The 19,321-nt window shown below is 34.6% G+C and overlaps 1 protein-coding gene across 1 annotated transcript; it reads left to right on the top strand.

Moving 5' to 3' along the window:
* The first annotated feature begins 16,429 nt into the window (after positions 1–16,429).
* On the top strand, positions 16,430–18,859 carry LOC107919923 (polyubiquitin). The gene is made up of 2 exons (XM_016849363.2): positions 16,430–16,651; positions 17,244–18,859. The coding sequence occupies exon 2, from the start codon at positions 17,244–17,246 to the stop codon at positions 18,648–18,650; it is 1,407 nt and encodes a 468-aa protein (XP_016704852.2). The 5' UTR covers positions 16,430–16,651; the 3' UTR covers positions 18,651–18,859.
* Positions 18,860–19,321: the final 462 nt, after the last annotated feature.

Here is a 19,321-nt window from a genome sequence, read left to right as displayed (position 1 = left end):
ATTCGAGAATAATTATGTGAATAATATGCAAACAAACAAGTAAACAACTAAAAATGTTATGGCGAAGATACTATGGCAAAGGATAGAGGGTCTACTATGCTGATTTAGAAGGTCGAGATTACTAAGAATCTGCCTTTACTGAAAGTAATGCATTGGCAAAGCCATACTCAATCTAATTCAGATCCAAAGTATCATTCAACATCGTTTTCATCAAATCAATTTACGATGAGTAATTAAGAAAAAATGGAAGAACATTGGGAGATAGCTTCCGTTTATCCAGCCCATACTCTAGCGATGCAGTGTCTTGTGGTGGCTGAGAGGGACTACCTTCGTCTCTACTCAGCCACTACCATTTATTTTTCTGCTTAAGGATCTTCCGTTTGGTTGTCCGTCCCCTTTAGGTTTTCCTCTTTTGGCTTTTATAGTCGTTTTCCCTAGGGTAAATCCAACAGTCCATAATTTTCTTCCCTATTTTTCAGGTAGTTATATCTGGTACAAGTTCAACTGAATGTAAGATCGATTCTCTTTGAATGCTGAATGGACATCGTCCTGGCATTGCCATGGCATTCATATTGGTAAGCTACCAATCCACCATCACACACAACCTTTCCACAAGCAATTAAAAATTACTAATATTTAAGTATAGCCCTAGCTCCTAATGTAATGTTAAAACAAAAAGAATACTAATGAGATGTCCTAAAATGCAACTAAATGTACCTAAATACAGGCAATTACCCAGAACTAAATGCATGAAATATAACTCTTTTCAAGACTAATCCCCAATAAGAGGATTAGTTTCTCATAGAATCTATAAACATCTTAAACTTGACAATAACGATAGACATAAAGAATAAATCAAAATTACAGTTTAGAGAATCATGTTTGTATTCGATTGATGAAGTGCAATAATCCTCAAACATTTGATTGCATTTACAAAGCAAGTTCTTCGAAGAACACAAACATAAAAGAACTTAAAAAGAAATATAAACCCTAGAAGAAAGGAAAAAAACTTGAAAACTAAATTATAGGGAACTGAGAATATCCAAACTGTCCCTAAACAAGTGTTTAAGATCCTATTTATAAAGTTAGGGTTGTCGTCGTCCTCAACCCTAGGCCAGTTTCATGTTGTACTGTTTGATGGCAAACATGCAATCCACTTTGTTCTCAAACCGTTGCCCAACGAACAACTCTTCCAACTACGAATTTGATGTCAATATATGAGTAGGGGCTCAACATGTCGCCCCCAGGGTCATTCTATAAAATAATGCCATAACTCGGGTTACTAAAAGAAGGGGTGTGAACATCTTCAACCTCTTCTAGGCCTTAAGCATCGATATCGTCCAGAATCTCATCAAGATTGGGGTCTCTAAAATTTTCAATGTCGTGATTAGAATCTTCATCATTATTGGACCCTTCTTCGATGTTTGCATCAATGCCTATCACCTTCGAATGTATTTGTAGATGTGCACCGGGACAAGGTTGTTATACGAACTCCCACAATAATTTGGATTTTTGGGCATCTACGATGTCCCTCTGCAGTTTGACTGATCTGTCCATCTAACATTAATATCAAAGTCAAACTTGCGATATTGACTTATTAGACTAACATTCTCAACGAGCTCTAAGTCAGCTAACTTAGCAAATAACTCAACTAGTTGGGGTTCTCATTCCCAGTTGACCACCATATTTCCATCATAGTGCCCAAGTCATCATCATCATCTAACAGTTGCATCTTACAAAATTTTAACAGATTTGTAGAGATTGACAACTTGTAAAATAATTTAGACATCGCCATTCCACAACGAATAGCTATTTCCGTATTGATCTTTCTTCTCGTTTCTTCCAGCTTCACAGTTTTATTGAATCGCAACCCTACTCTCTGCCGACCTTGAAATACACAATTGGCATTACATTCTACAATTTCACCATAAAAAAAACGTACACCAAAAACACCGAGTTATTCATCTTCACCACAATTTCTAAACTCTCCTACTAAACACAACAATTTCTCTCGTTTCTTCTATTCCAGTTCAACTGTTACAAGAATGTCAACAAGATCTATATATGTAGCACCACTAAAGTAGTCATGCCAAAGAGAATGACTCCACCAAAATAAATAAAAAAATTCATTTTTATGGTGGCCACGCCATTCTCAATGGCACCACTAATTTTTTTTTTATTACTTAAAAAAATAATTTAAAAAATCGTGCAAAAAAATTGTGGAAAGTGGTGGCGCCATTCTCTAAAGCATCACCTAATAAAATAATAATTTCACTTTTAAACTAAAAAAACTAAAAAAATAAATCTGACACTGGTGGCACAAGTCTATATAGTTCTACCAAATAAAATATCAATTTTAATTTTAAATTAAAAAAACATTTAAAAAAAATTTGACTCATGACATTGGTGTTACCATTCTCTATGGCCTTACTAAATAAAATATCATTTAAAAAATAAACTAAAAAAATAAACATTGACATATTAAGGTGGTGACGTTATTCTCTATGGCTTCACCACTATTATTTATTTTTTAGCCCCCAATTATTGAGAAATACTAGTATTTCTCGGGTTTTTTATAAAATTATTATAAAAAAATAAAAAAATAACCAAAATGTTATCCCTTTTTTTTATTTACTAAAATATTATAAATTTTTTTATTTACCAAAATATACCAAAAAAAACAAAAACCTGCAAAAAAAAAACCTGACAACAGCCTGATCAGGCCAATCACGTTGGCGGCACCAAAGGTGCCAAAGTGATTGGTCTGACCAAAGGTGCCAAAGAGATTGGCCTGACCGGACTAAAATGTAACTCTCTGTAGTTTCAAGGATCTGACATGCAAATTTACCGTTTTAAATTTTGAAAGTGAATTGCTGCTGCTGTGCGTGTGGGGCGCACTAAAATTGAAATGTGACTAATTGCCTTCTAAGCCCTCCTTATTTATTATTTTCTTTTTAATCCCCTTCAACTCACTTTTTTATTTAATAAACAAGCCCTCAACCTATTTTTGTAGTTAAATAAGCTCTTAATCTATGATTTTTACTCATAAAAGCCCTTTATTTTATTATTAAAGTAAATATATTTTACCTAAAGTAAAGCTATTTAAAAAAGAATAAACTAATTCGCATTTTATGTATTATTTTGGTAATTTGATGAGAATTGTGATAGCCCGAAATAGGGCCTAATCGGAATAGTGGTTTCGTAACCACAAATCCGAAGTGAAATAGTTTAATTTTATAAATTTTTATTAGTTACTGATTGATTGAAATATTGTGTGAAAATATGGATAGGAAATTTTAATGCTTTAGTGCTTAATTGAATTTTTAGGACTAAATTGAGAAAAATGCAAAGTGTGTCTAATTAGTGATTAAATGACTTAATTGAATTATTGCATGAAATTGGAAGTGTTTATGTGGCAATTAGACCATAAATTAGTGTTATGGACACAAAAGGGTATTTCTAGAAAAATATCTAAGTAATGGGTCAAGGGCATTTTTGTCCAAATTGGGTAAAAGACAAAATAAAGAGAAAATAAGTGTCCATCTTCTTCAAAAAAATCAGAAGCTTGCTGCCGAAAGTTTCAGGTTACCATAGTTAAGGGTTTTGATTTTCCTAAGCTCAATTGTAAGTGATTTCTTGCCCCGTTTTTAATTATTTTCGTATTTTTATGCTTATTGAAGCTTGAATTTCATGTTTCTACCATTTAATTTAAATGAAATTAAAGTTTAAAAATTGACCCATTCATGATATAATTGTAAATTGATTAGTGATGTTAGATAATGAATGTTTGAAGTGTTAATTACAAGTTTTACTAGATGAATTTCAATGAAAAATGTTGAAAAAGGGCTAAATTGTGAAAGATGGTAAAGTGTGCATAAAGTTGTGATTTTGTGAAATTGAGGCCCGTTATGAGCATGAAATATGATTTAGTGAAGTTTGAAATTTAAGAATTTAGAGAATTTTATTTTTACGAGCTTAGGGACAAAAGTGGAATTTTTGAAAAGTTATGAGGAAAAATGTAAATGTGTCAAAATGTTGTGTATGAATTGTATTTGAATGGAATATTGATAAAATGTATTAAATTGTGTTAATATAGATCAAGAAAGAAGAAATAGTGCAAGTGATCGGGGAAAAGAGAAAGTTATCGACTAAATTACAAAAATAGTCGTTTTGCATCCGAGGTAAGTTATATGTAAATAATAGTTATATTTGTATAAATTGTGAATTATATTTGATATGTGAATTAATATTGAATGTGGAAGGAAAGTTGTTCATGAATTATTCAAGTGATAAAGTGTTGAAAATAAAGTGTTAAGTGTAAATTCCCGGTTGAACTTAGGAATAGAATTGGATACAAGTGACATGTCACTAGAGACCAGTGTTACAGTGTTACAGTGAGTCCCGGGTGCTGGGTGATCTAGCATGTGTTGCAGACACCTGACAGCTTGTGTGAGCAGACCCGTGGACATTTCCAGTGTTATTGATCAGTGGTAGCTTCGGCTACATTTCAGTGGTAGCTTTGGCTACATCCAGTGGTAGCTTCGGCTACATATCAGTGGTAGCTTCGGCTACATATCAGTGTGGCACTTATGTGCTAAATCTCTACGTATCCGTGTATATCCCAAGTGTTCAACGGGATTAATAATGAATTAAAGTGAATATGAAATGTTAAGTGTGAAAATGTATATGCAAGTGAATTGGTAAGATTGTGTATGTGTAAGTGATTGAAATTGCTAAGAAATGTTTTGATTAGTTATATGTTAAAAGTGTTAATTATTAATTGAGTAATTATTGTTTACATGTAACTTACTAAGCTATTTATAGCTTACACATCTCTTTCTTTCCTTTGTTTTATAGTGATTTGAACTTGATCGAATAGTGGACCGTCGGAGCTCGTATCACACTATCATAACCATCTCGGTATTATGTGCTTTTCAAAATGTTTAAACTATGGCATGTATAGAGTCTTAATCATTTTGAGCATGTCCAAATGATATGGCTAATGTTAGCTATTGAAGTAGTTATTAAAGAATATGTTTTGGAGTTATGTATGTTTAAATGGTAACTAATTCAAAGAAGCAGTTTCTTTGACAGCAGCAGTGATGTGAATGTGAAAAATCACCATAAATAGTAGAAATGGAATTAGAGGGTTAATGATATATAGAATTAAATATTATCAAGTCTATTTTTACATGAAAGAAACAGTGTAGGCAAAGGAATTTTATATTTTGAGATATTTAAATTTTAGTGATACAGGGTCAGAATGGTTTTTGAAGTCCCCTGTTCTAACTTTAGAAAATCATTATAAATTGTAAAGAAATAATTATAGGTCATAATTTATATGTTTAGATTCCTTAGTGAGTCTATTTTCAAAATAAATTAATGGTAACCTTATATGAATTCTGTACGATTAGATATTTGATTTTTAGCACCAAGAGGTCAGATCTGTCGAGCTGTGAAACAGGGGATACTTTAATGAATAAACTGTACTAATGTGCTAAGTCAAAAATTCTGAAAATTTTATGGTAAGTAGGAATATGAGTCTAGTTTTATGGAAAATTTATGGATTTAAATTTTGAGTTTCGTAACTCAAGTTATAATTAAATTAGTGACAGTTGCGCAGGTGGACAGTGTTGTTATGAACAGTGAATTTAATTTTAAAAGCAAATTTTTATGCTCCGAATCGGTAAGTTAAATTGGATGACATCTCGTACTCGATTCCGGAGACGGTCTCGGGTAAGGGGTGTTACATTTAGTGGTATCAGAGCTACGGTTTAGTCGATTCTCGGACTAACGTAGCGAGTGTAATAGACTATCTATACATGCCATAATTGAATAATGATAGTGTGACGACTCCTGACATCTTAAAATGTTTTTTTTTATAGTAATGGATTCTAACCGAGATACAGCTGATGATGCTCAAAGTAATGTGCCTGTTGAAAGTCGATTCGAGACTCAGGGTCAAGGAGATGAGGCTCGAGAAGCTTTTCTCCAAATGATGAACAATTGGTACACTGAGTTTGTTAGACCTAATCCTAATGCTCAACCTCCTCCGCCCCCTCCTATTCCTCAAGCTGTTCCCATAGCTCCTCAACAAACTGAAGTGTTAAAATTGTCAAAGCCTCCAGTGGACAAAATTTGAAAGTATGGAGCCGAAGAGTCCCGAGCTAATGTAAATGATGATCCTGAAAGAGCAGAGTTCTGGCTTGATAATACTATCAGAGTGTTGGATGAATTATCTTGTACTCCAGAAGAAAGTCTCAAATGTGCTATCTCATTGCTGAGGGATTCGGCTTATAATTGGTGGAAAACTTTAGTGTCAGTGGTGCCTAAAGAGAAAGTTACATGGGACTTCTTTCAAGAAGAATTCCGGAAGAAGTATGTGAGTCAGCGTTTCATTGATCAAAAGAGAAAAGAGTTTCTTGAATTGAAACAAGGGCGCATGACAGTAGCCGAATATGAGCGAGAATTTGTCAAATTAAGCAAGTATGCACAAGAGTGTGTATCTAATGAAGCTACATTGTGTAAAAGGTTTGAAGATGGATTAAACGAGGATATCTGATTGCTAGTGGGAATTCTTGAAATTAAAGAGTTAGTGGTACTAGTTGAAAGAGCTATCAAGGCTGAAGAATTGAGCAAAGAGAAAAGAAAGGTGGAAAGTGAAGCAAGAGATGAAAGAAAAAGATTAATGGGCAAGCCATTTCAGTCTCAAGCGAAGAAGTTTAAAGAAATGAATACTCGGTCGAATGTTTCTAGTGTGAATTTTCAAAGAGATCGAGGAAGACAATATTCAGGTTCTAAAGCTCAGACAACTTCTATGGCAAGTACAGGTAGTGTTAAACCTACTAGACCGGAATGTCAACATTGTGGAAAATGACATTTGGGGAATGTTATTTAATCAGCCGAGCTTGTTTTAAATGTGGATCTCAAGATCATTTTGTGAAAGATTGTCCGGAAAGAGAAGAGATAGAAAAGTTTCAGAATGTGAGATCGAGCAGTGTGACTACTAGAGGAAGACCACAGAGAAATGTGGGGATTGGAATTAGTGGTAGAGGCGTAACAAAAGACACGACTGTAAGATCTGAAGTGGGAGCTCCAGCAAGAGCTTATGCCATCCGAGCTAGAGAGGAAGCATCTTCTCCTGATGTGATCACTGGTATATTTTCTCTTTACGACACTAATGTTCTTGCATTGATTGATCCTGGTTCTACTCACTCATATGTATGCATGAATTTAGTGTCTGATAAGAATTTGTGTGTTGAATTGACTGAGTATGTGGTTAAAGTGTCGAATCCTTTAGGCAAGCATATGATAGTTGATAAAATATGCAAAAATTGTCCTTTGATTATACAAGGTCAGTGTTTCCCTGCCAACTTAATGTTGTTGCCATTTGATGAATTTGATGTTATTTTGGGAATGGATTGGTTGACATTACATAAGGCCAAGATAGATTGCAGTCAGAAAATTCTTGAGTTGAAGTGTGGTAGTGGTACAGTTCTTCGGGTTGAAACAAATAAGTCAAATGTGATGCCAATTGTGATTTCTGCCATGTCTGCTCAGAAATGTTTGAAAAATGGTTGTGAAGCATATCTTGCTTACGTGTTGAACACAAAAGTGTCTAAAATAAAGATCGAATCAGTGCCAGTGGTATGTGAATATGTAGATGTGTTCCCAGAAGAGTTGCCAGGTTTGCCTCCGATTAGAGAAGTAAAGTTTGGTATTGAAGTAATGCCAAGTACTGCTCCAATATCGATTGCTCCCTACAGAATGGCACCAACTGAATTAAAAGAATTAAAAGTGCAATTACAAGAGCTGACAGATAAAGGATTTGTTAGACCAAGTTACTCTCCGTGGGGTGCTCCCGTGCTATTTGTGAAGAAAAAGGATGGGACATTGAGATTGTGTATTGATTATCGTCAACTTAACAAAGTGACAGTGAAGAATAAGTATCCATTACCCCGAATAGATGACTTGTTTGATCAGTTAAAGGATGCCACAGTGTTTTCCAAAATTGATTTGAGATCCGGATATTATCAATTGAGGGTTAAAGAGTCAGATGTGCCAAAGACTGCTTTCAGAACCCGATATGGCCACTATGAATTTCTTGTAATGCCTTTTGGTCTGACTAATGCTCCAGCTATTTTTATGGATTTGATGAATCGAATTTTCCGGCCCTATTTGGATAAATTTGTTGTGGTGTTTATAGATGATATTCTTATTTATTCCCGAAGTGAAGCCGAGCATGCTGAACATTTAAGAATTGTGCTACAAACGCTGCGAGAAAAGAAATTGTTTGCTAAATTTAGCAAAAGTGAATTTTGGCTTAGTGAAGTTGGATTTTTGGGGCATATTGTCTCGGGAGATGGCATTCGAGTGGATCCGAATAAGATATCGGCAATAGTTGAGTGGAAGCCTCCAAGAAATGTATCTGAAGTTAGGAGTTTTCTGGGCTTAGCCGGATATTATCGTCGATTTGTAGAAGGTTTTTCGATGATAGCTTCACCGATGACAAAATTGTTGCAAAAAGATGTTAAGTTCGAATGGACCGAGGAGTGTCAACAAAGTTTTGAGAAATTAAAGAAGTGTTTAACTGAGGCACCAGTGTTAGTGCAACCTGAGTCAGGAAAGGAATTTGTTGTTTATAGTGACGCGTCACTAAATGGGCTTGGATATGTATTGATGCAAGAAGGAAAGGTGATAGCGTATGCTTCTCGACAATTGAAACCGCATGAACGAAATTATCCTACCCATGATTTAGAGTTGGCTGCTATTGCCTTTGCTTTGAAGATTTGGCGTCATTATTTATATGGTGAGAAATGTCGTGTTTTTACAGATCATAAAAGTTTGAAATATGTTATGACACAAAAAGATCTGAATTTGCAGCAAAGAAGATGGTTGGAATTGTTGAAAGATTATGAACTTGTGATAGATTATCATCCGGGAAAAGCTAATATAGTTGCTGATGCTTTGAGCAGAAAGTCTCTCTTTGCTTTGAGAGCTTTGAATACGAGATTAACATTGGCTGAAGATGGATCATTGTTTGCAGAGTTAAAAGCTAGACCATTGTTTCTTCAAGAAATTTGTGAGGCTTAGAAAGTGGATAATGAATTGCAAAGAAGAAAGACTCAGTGTGCAGTGGACAATAATTCTGATTTTCAGATTGATTCAGATGGATGTTTAATGTTTCGTGATAGAATATGTGTTCCGAAAAATGTTGATTTAATTCAGAAAATTTTGCAAGAAGCACATGATAGTCATTTGGCAGTTCACCCCGGTAGTGTAAAAATGTACAATGATTTGAAGAAATTTTATTGGTGGTCGGGTATGAAACGAGATATCTCCGAGTATGTGACAAAGTGTTTAGTGTGCCAACAAGTAAAAGCTGAACACCAAGTACCTTCAGGATTACTTCAACCTATTATGGTGCCCGAGTGGAAATGGGATAGAATTACTATGGATTTTGTTTCTGGATTGCCATTGTCACCGAAAAAGAAAGACTCAATTTGGGTTATAGTTGATCGATTGACTAAGTCGGCTCATTTCATTCCTGTGCGAATGAGTTTTTCACTTGACAAGTTAGCTGAATTGTATATTGCTGAGATAGTCCGATTACATGGTGTACCTATGTCTATTATATCTGATAGAGATCCACGATTTACTTCTAGGTTTTGGAAGAAATTACAAGAGGCATTGGGTACTAAATTGAATTTTAGTACAGCATTCCATCCCCAAACCGATGGACAGTCTGAAAGAGTAATTCAAATACTCGAAGACATGTTGAGATGTTGTGTATTGGAATTTGAAGGTAATTGGGAAAGATATTTACCTTTGGTGGAATTTGCTTATAATAATAGTTATCAGTCAAGCATAAAAATGGCACCTTATGAAGCGTTGTATGGACGAAAGTGTCGGACTCCATTATATTGGACTGAACTTAATGAAAATCAGTTACATGGAGTCGATTTGGTAAAAGAAACCGAAGAAAAAGTGAAGATAATCCGTGATTGTTTGAAAGCTGCATCGGATCGACAGAAGTCGTATGCGGACTTGAAAAGAAAAGAGATTGAGTTTCAAGTGGGAGATAAAGTATTTTTGAAAGTGTCTCCATGGAAGAAAATTTTGAGATTTGGCCGTAAAGGCAAATTAAGTCCAAGATTTATTGGTCCGTATGAAGTGATAGAAAGAATTGGTCCAGTGGCTTATCGATTGTCTTTACCACCGGAATTGGAAAGAATTCATAATGTGTTTCATGTTTCTATGTTGAGGCGATATCGATCGGACCCATCACATGTGATTTCACCGACTGAAGTGGAAATTCGATCGGATATGACATACGAAGAAGAACCGATTCGAATCTTGGCACGAGAAGTGAAACAGTTGAGAAACAAAGAAATTGCTTTAGTGAAAGTGTTATGGCAACGACATGGGGTGGAAGAGGCAACATGGGAAACCGAGGAGGCTATGAGGAAACAGTATCCCAACTTATTCACTGGTAAGATTTTCGGGGACGAAAATCCCTAAGGGGGGGAGAATTGTGATAGCCCGAAATAGGGCCTAATCGGAATAGTGGTTTCGTAACCACAAATCCGAAGTGAAATAGTTTAATTTTATAAATTTTTATTAGTTACTGATTGATTGAAATATTGTGTGAAAATATGGATAGGAAATTTTAATGCTTTAGTGCTTAATTGAATTTTTAGGACTAAATTGAGAAAAATGCAAAGTGTGTCTAATTAGTGATTAAATGACTTAATTGAATTATTGCATGAAATTGGAAGTGTTTATGTGGCAATTAGACCATAAATTAGTGTTATGGACACAAAAGGGTATTTCTAGAAAAATATCTAAGTAATGGGTCAAGGGCATTTTGTCCAAATTGGGTAAAAGACAAAATAAAGAGAAAATAAGTGTCCATCTTCTTCAAAAAAATCAGAAGCTTGCTGCCGAAACTTTCAGGTTACCATAGTTAAGGGTTTTGATTTTCCTAAGCTCAATTGTAAGTGATTTCTTGCCCCGTTTTTAATTATTTTCGTATTTTTATGCTTATTGAAGCTTGAATTTCATGTTTCTACCATTTAATTTAAATGAAATTAAAGTTTAAAAATTGACCCATTCATGATATAATTGTAAATTGATTAGTGATGTTAGATAATGAATGTTTGAAGTGTTAATTACAAGTTTTACTAGATGAATTTCAATGAAAAATGTTGAAAAAGGGCTAAATTGTGAAAGATGGTAAAGTGTGCATAAAGTTGTGATTTTGTGAAATTGAGGCCCGTTATGAGCATGAAATATGATTTAGTGAAGTTTGAAATTTAAGAATTTAGAGAATTTTATTTTTACGAGCTTAGGGACAAAAGTGGAATTTTTGAAAAGTTATGGGGAAAAATGTAAATGTGTCAAAATGTTGTGTATGAATTGTATTTGAATGGAATATTGATAAAATGTATTAAATTGTGTTAATATAGATCAAGAAAGAAGAAATAGTGCAAGTGATCGGGGAAAAGAGAAAGTTATCGACTAAATTACAAAAATAGTCGTTTTGCATCCGAGGTAAGTTATATGTAAATAATAGTTATATTTGTATAAATTGTGAATTATATTTGATATGTGAATTAATATTGAATGTGGAAGGAAAGTTGTTCATGAATTATTCAAGTGATAAAGTGTTGAAAATAAAGTGTTAAGTGTAAATTCCCGGTTGAACTTAGGAATAGAATTGGATACAAGTGACATGTTACTAGAGACCAGTGTTACAGTGTTACAGTGAGTCCCGGGTGCTGGGTGATCTAGCATGTGTTGCAGACACCTGACAGCTTGTGTGAGCAGACCCGTGGACATTTCCAGTGTTATTGATCAGTGGTAGCTTCGGCTACATTTCAGTGGTAGCTTTGGCTACATCCAGTGGTAGCTTCGGCTACATATCAGTGGTAGCTTCGGCTACATATCAGTGTGGCACTTATGTGCTAAATCTCTACGTATCCGTGTATATCCCAAGTGTTCAACGGGATTAATAATGAATTAAAGTGAATATGAAATGTTAAGTGTGAAAATGTATATGCAAGTGAATTGGTAAGATTGTGTATGTGTAAGTGATTGAAATTGCTAAGAAATGTTTTGATTAGTTATATGTTAAAAGTGTTAATTATTAATTGAGTAATTATTGTTTACATGTAACTTACTAAGCTATTTATAGCTTTCACATCTCTTTCTTTCCTTTGTTTTATAGTGATTTGAACTTGATCGAAAACTGGACCGTCGGAGCTCGTATCACACTATCATAACCATCTCGGTATTATGTGCTTTTCAAAATGTTTAAACTATGGCATGTATAGAGTCTTAATCATTTTGAGCATGTCCAAATGATATGGCTAATGTTAGCTATTGAAGTAGTTATTAAAGAATATGTTTTGGAGTTATGTATGTTTTAAATGGTAACTAATTCAAAGAAGCAGTTTCTTTGACAGCAGCAGTGACGTGAATGTGAAAAATCACCATAAATAGTAGAAATGGAATTAGAGGGTGAATGATATATAGAATTAAAGCTTATCAAGTCTATTTTTACATGAAAGAAACGGTGTAGGCAAAGGAATTTTATATTTTGAGATATTTAAATTTTAGTGAGACAGGGTCAGAATGGTTTTTGAAGTCCCCTGTTCTAACTTTAGAAAATAATTATAAATTGTACAGAAATAATTATAGGTCATAATTTATATGTTTAGATTCCTTAGTGAGTCTATTTTCAAAATAAATTAATGGTAACCTTATATGAATTCTGTACGATTAGATATTTGATTTTTAGCGCCAAGAGGTCAGATCTATCGATCTGTGAAACAGGGGATACTTTAATGAATAAACTGTACTAATGTGCTAAGTCAAAAATTATGAAAATTTCATGGTAAGTAGGAATATGAGTCTAGTTTCACAGAAAATTTACGGATTTAAATTTTGAGTTTCGTAACTCAAGTTATAATTAAATTAGTGACAGTTGCGCAGGTGGACAGTGTTGTTATGAACAGTGAATTTAATTTTAAAAGCAAATTTTTATGCTCCGAATCGGTAAGTTAAATTGGATGACATCTCGTACTCGATTCCGGAGACGGTCTCGGGTAAGGGGTGTTACAAGAATAGTTTATTAAATAAAAAAATTTACTAAATTTGATGAGAATAGTTTATAATTATAATTTATTTTTTCTATTTGGGTTACATTTATGGGTGATCAGTTTTATTATTACTTCTGGTTTTTCAATAAGGCATGCTTGGTATTTCTATTAATTTTTTTAATTAAATCTAATATTAGTTAAGTGATAATTAAGTTACTTAGAATTCTAATTAAGTAATAACTCTATTTTACTTTAATAAACTATTCTCATCAAATTACCAAAATTTATAATATTAGTTAAGTGATAATTAAGATACTTAGAATTCTAATTAAGTAATAACTCTATTTTACTTTAATAAGTTTATTAAAAAGTAATAACTCTATTTTACTTTAATAAACTATTGCTTTTAGGCTTAGTTTAGTAATGTTTCAAAAAATGTTTTTAGGAAAAAAATGTTTTTAAGGAGAAGTAAAAATTTATGAGTAAAAATCATAGATTAAGAGCTTTTATGAGTAAAAATTTAGGAGAAGTAAAATATATTTACTTTAATAATAAAATAAAGGGCTTTTATGAGTAAAAATCATAGATTAAGAGCTTATTTAACTACAAAAATAGGTTGAGAGCTTGTTTATTAAATAAAAAAGTGAGTTGAAGGGGAATAAAAAGAAAATAATAAATAAAGAGGGCTCAAAAGGCAATTAGCCACATTTCAATTTTAGTGCGCCTCTCACGCACAGCGGCAGCAATTCACTTTCAAAATTCAAAACGGTAAATTTGCATGTCAGGTCCTTGAAACTGTATAAAGTTACATTTTAGTCCGGTCAGGCCAATCTCTTTGGCACCTTTGGTCATGCCAATCACTTTGGCACCTTTGCTGCCGCCAATCACTTTGGCACCTTTGGTGCCGCCAATGTGATTGGCCTGATCAGGCCGTTGTCAGGTTTTTTTTGGTATATTTTGGTAAATAAAAAAATTTATAATATTTTGGTAAATAAAAAAAAGGGATAACATTTTGGTTATTTTTTTTATAATAATTTTGTAAAAAAAACCCAATATTTCTCTCATATTTATACAGGTGGCGTCAATCTTTTTGGTTCCACCAACTTTTACTATTTGTTTTAGGTCATTTACGTGTAAAAGAAGCAACTTTGGTTTGAATGACAAGAATACTTTTTCATTGCTTTGCATTACAAATAAATATAAGTGTTTAACTAGGTGTTTAAGATAGAATACAACAGTGGGTTGAATCTTTCAAATTATTCAAAAAATAAACAAATTCAATCCTAGCTGATTTGAATTGAAAACAAGAAACAAGCCATGTCAGCTAGGTGAGGAAGTTGACGTGGATTGAGTCAGTTGCTTAACACCCCCCGGCAAACGGATGGGGGGAAGAACCAGCAGTTTGTTTTTCATCAACAAGAAGCGTGATTTTGACAGTGGCTTAGTGAGAGTATCAGCCAATTGATTCACAGTGGGTATGTAGGAAACAACAAGATGTTTCTGCCGAACCTGATCTCGAACAAAGTGGAAATCAATCTCAAGATGCTTTGAGCGAGAATGAAAAACTGGATTTGCAGCCAAGTATGTAGCAGCCATGTTGTCACACCATATCCGAGGAGCAGACAGTAGAGGATGCCGCAGCTCACGAAGTAGACAACAAAGCCAGTATAACTCAGAGGCAGTTGTAGCAAGCGCTCGGTATTCAGAGTCAGTGCTGGAACGAGCAACGGTCTTCTGTTTCTTTGAGCACTAAGAAACAAGATTGGCACCATGATAAATAACATAAGCCGAGGTACTCTTTCGATCAAGTTTGTCTCCACCCCAATCGGCATCAGAGTAGGTAGTTAAAGCATTCGAATTAGATCGACGGAACACAATGCCATGATCAAGAGTTCCTCGTAAGTAGCGAAGAATGCGCTTAACTGCTTGCCAATGATGAACAGAAGGCGAATGCATGTATTGAGCCATTTTAGTGACAGCCTGCGAGATATCCGGACGAGTGAGAGCCAAGTATTGTAAAGCACCAACAATTTGTCGATACAGTGTCGGATCCTCAAATGTAGTAGAGGAAGCAACCAAGTCAGCTTGTAGAGTCGACAGGGTTGCAACACTCGAAGCCTCATGCCCATACACCCCTGAACAAAATGGCTGCGCTGAAAGAAAACACCGACATATTACTGAAACTGGCCGAGCACTCTTACATCATTCCAAAGTACCACCTAAATATTGGGATCATGCCTTTGCTGCTGCTGTCTATACCATAAATCGTTTGCCAACCCCAAAACTCAACCATAAATCCCCATATCAAGTTATTTTTCAACGAAACTCGAAATATAATTTTCTTCGTGTTTTCGGTTGTTGTTGCTATCCTTGGCTTCGCCCGTATATAAAGAATAAATTAGAGCCTCGTTCTACAAAATGTGTCTTTCTTGGTTATAGTATTCGTCATAAAGGTTATAAATGTTTATCGTTATCCACCAATAAAATTTTTCACTCACGACATGTTATCTTTGATGAACAGGTTTTTCAGTTCAAAGACAGTGATGACAGGCCCTCGATACTTGGCACAAGAAAAAAAAGAGAGAGTGGCGTTGAATCCTAAAAGATGGCTAAGTTGATACCATGTAAAAGAAGCTACTTTGGTTTGAATGGCAAGAATACTTTTTCATTGCTTTGCATTACAAATAAATATAAGTGTTTAACTAGGTGTTTGAGATAGAATACAACAGTGGGTTGAATCTTTCAAATTATTCAAAAAATAAACAAATCCAATCCTAGCTGATTTGAATTGAAAACAAGAAACAAGCCATGTCAGTTAGGTGAGGAAGTTGACGTGGATTGAGTCAGTTGCTTAACATTACGTACATGATAAAAATAAATAAATTATTTTTATAATTATTCAAAATTTTAAGATATTTTTATAAAAAAACCCCTTTATTGTCTTTTTAAATAAAGCTTTCTTTTAAATAAAGTTTACAATTATTATTTTTCCAGTTTTAGCTTTACCTAATTTCTAATTTTGGCTCTATTCACAACTAATATCAAGTTATTTTATGTAAGATATTTATTGACACATTCAATGCCTAGTAAAGAAATATCAAAATGAATTCAACTAAAATTTGTTTTTTGAATCTTATAATAAAATATATTATACTCTAAAATAAAGAATATAAAATTCGTATTTTAGAGAATATTATTACAAATAATTACGAATTTTTAACATTATATTAAAAAATAAATAAAAGAGCGTGTTTTGGACTCGCTTTAAAAGTAGCGTGTTCGGTTGGAACACCCATCTCTCGATATTATCTAAAACTAGGACACTCCACGACAAGAATTCAATCGTAATCCTGGCGTGCAGGCCAAACTAGAGTAAATAACTTAAGAAATGTGGTCTCATTCCATTGGTTGATGATCAAGCCCTTTTTCGTCATTTGACATGCTAATTCGGCCTATAAATTAAGATCTGAGCCTCGCTGTTCTCATACCAAATTCATAGAGCCTTGGGATTATCAATTTGAAGCCTTCTTCGAAATTCCTCTTTCAAGGTAATTATTTTCTTTATTTTCTTTCATTATTTCAGTGTTCTATTTTCAAAAGATTCTGGTAGATTTAATTTTTAATTTATTTATTTATTTCTGGAAATTTCCAATGAATTTTATGAAATTTAAGTTAGGGATTATGTTTCCTTTTCGATTTTAGGGTTTTCTTTAAATTCAATCGCAAGTTATGAATTAAAGCTAGGGATTTCTCCTTCAGTGCTAGATTTTCTTTATATGCAATCGCGGAACATGAATTTACCTCTTAATTCTTTAATTTGACATGTAGATTTCTGTTTTTCTCTTTCGAATTTATATACTTCGAATTATTTCGATTTATTAAATGAAACTTACGAATTTGACGCTACTGTTGACGAAATCGTGGTGAAGTTGGGTTCTAATGGATTAGAACAAGCTGAATATTTTTAGATCGTGCATGAATCGCTGATCTATTAAGGCCCCCTTTATAAGATTTAGTATATTTTCTAGAAAATTTGTATCAGAATTGCTTTGTTTTCGTGTACCTGGTTGTTGAAGTATATTTGTTATTCTTGTTTCAATCTATTTAGTCTTATTTGTGTTCTATTTTTATTCTAAATAGATGCAAATTTTCGTCAAGACCCTCACTGGCAAGACCATCACCCTTGAGGTGGAAAGTTCTGATACCATCGACAATGTAAAGACCAAGATCCAAGACAAGGAAGGGATCCCACCAGACCAACAGAGGCTTATCTTTGCTGGTAAACAGCTGGAGGATGGCCGTACCCTTGCTGACTACAACATCCAGAAGGAATCCACACTCCATTTGGTCCTCCGATTGAGGGGTGGTATGCAAATTTTTGTCAAGACCCTCACCGGGAAGACCATCACCCTTGAGGTGGAAAGTTCTGATACCATCGACAATGTAAAGGCCAAGATCCAAGACAAAGAAGGGATCCCACCAGACCAGCAGAGGCTTATCTTTGCTGGTAAACAGCTGGAGGATGGCCGTACCCTTGCTGACTACAACATCCAGAAGGAATCCACACTCCATTTGGTCCTCCGATTGAGGGGTGGTATGCAAATTTTTGTCAAGACCCTCACCGGAAAGACCATCACATTGGAGGTGGAGAGTTCTGATACGATTGACAATGTCAAGGCCAAGATTCAGGACAAGGAAGGCATCCCCCCAGACCAGCAAAGGCTGATCTTCGCTGGTAAGCAACTTGAGGATGGCCGCACATTGGCTGATTACAACATCCAGAAGGAGTCCACACTCCACTTGGTGCTTCGCCTACGTGGAGGAATGCAAATTTTTGTTAAGACTTTGACTGGGAAGACCATTACATTGGAGGTAGAGAGTTCAGATACCATTGACAATGTTAAGGCAAAAATTCAGGACAAGGAGGGAATCCCCCCAGACCAACAGAGGCTGATTTTTGCTGGTAAGCAACTGGAGGATGGCCGTACCCTGGCTGACTATAACATCCAGAAGGAGTCCACCCTCCACTTGGTGCTTCGTCTTCGTGGTGGTATGCAGATTTTTGTGAAGACACTTACCGGGAAGACCATCACCCTGGAAGTTGAGAGCTCTGACACAATCGATAATGTTAAGGCCAAAATTCAAGATAAGGAAGGTATCCCTCCAGACCAGCAGAGGCTGATATTTGCTGGAAAGCAGCTAGAGGATGGGAGGACCCTTGCAGATTACAACATCCAGAAGGAGTCCACCCTCCACTTGGTTCTCCGTCTCCGTGGTGGGATGCAAATTTTCGTGAAGACCCTGACTGGAAAGACCATCACCCTGGAAGTTGAGAGCTCAGACACGATTGATAATGTTAAGGCCAAGATCCAGGATAAGGAAGGAATCCCACCAGACCAGCAGAGGCTGATTTTTGCTGGGAAGCAACTTGAAGATGGGAGGACCCTTGCAGATTACAACATCCAGAAGGAATCCACTTTGCACCTGGTCCTTCGCCTCCGCGGTGGTTTTAAGTGTTGTGCCGAACACCTGTCCAGTTATTGTTGATGTGTTAAGTTTGTTATGTTTGTGGGTCGTATGCTGATGTGAGCTGGCCACTAGGCAGGGGAAGCTTACAAGTAAAAATAATTGCTTTTTATAAACGCTTTTAGTTGTTTTTTAGGTTTGAATAAGTTCGTTTTTGCATTCAAGTTTCTCTCTTGTTCGAATTTACATGAAGGTGCTAATAATCTATTATTAAGTTATTAAATTATTTATTCGGACATGTCTGTACTACTTTTGGGGTGGGTTAAATAACACCGTCGTAGTCTTAGGTGGCCAATATTTACCAGATTAAGAGTAATCATTAAAATTTACATTTTATTAAGCTTTTAAAATATATTGATGATGTGAAAATTACTGACATGTGGTAAAGTTCATTTATTTTCTAATAAATTTATAATTTTTTAGCATTTACGTGTAAAAATTATTAAAATGTTATTAAAATATAATTAAAATGTTAAAAATTATAAAATATATGGAAAGCTTTAAAGGAAAACTGTTACTTTTTTGTTTTTCCACGACGTACCAAAATGTTATAAAATTAACCTTTCTCTCGAGCTAAAATAATTACCCATCACTCAATCCAATTATTAAACTCATCCTCACCCAATTCTCTTAATTCGCACTAATCACTATTATCACTTTAAGTTAACTCCCTTAATGATAATTTGGAAATA

The sequence above is a fragment of the Gossypium hirsutum genome, chromosome D13 (genome assembly GCF_007990345.1).
Source record: "Gossypium hirsutum isolate 1008001.06 chromosome D13, Gossypium_hirsutum_v2.1, whole genome shotgun sequence".
Classification (NCBI taxonomy): domain Eukaryota; kingdom Viridiplantae; phylum Streptophyta; class Magnoliopsida; order Malvales; family Malvaceae; genus Gossypium; species Gossypium hirsutum.
Note: the sequence above shows the minus strand (reverse complement) of the source record. Positions and strands in the feature narration are given on the sequence as shown.

Coding starts and splice junctions, on each gene's coding strand:
- LOC107919923 (XM_016849363.2), top strand. CDS start 17,244: ATGCAAATTTTCGTCAAGACCCTCACTGGCAAGACCATCACCCTTGAG.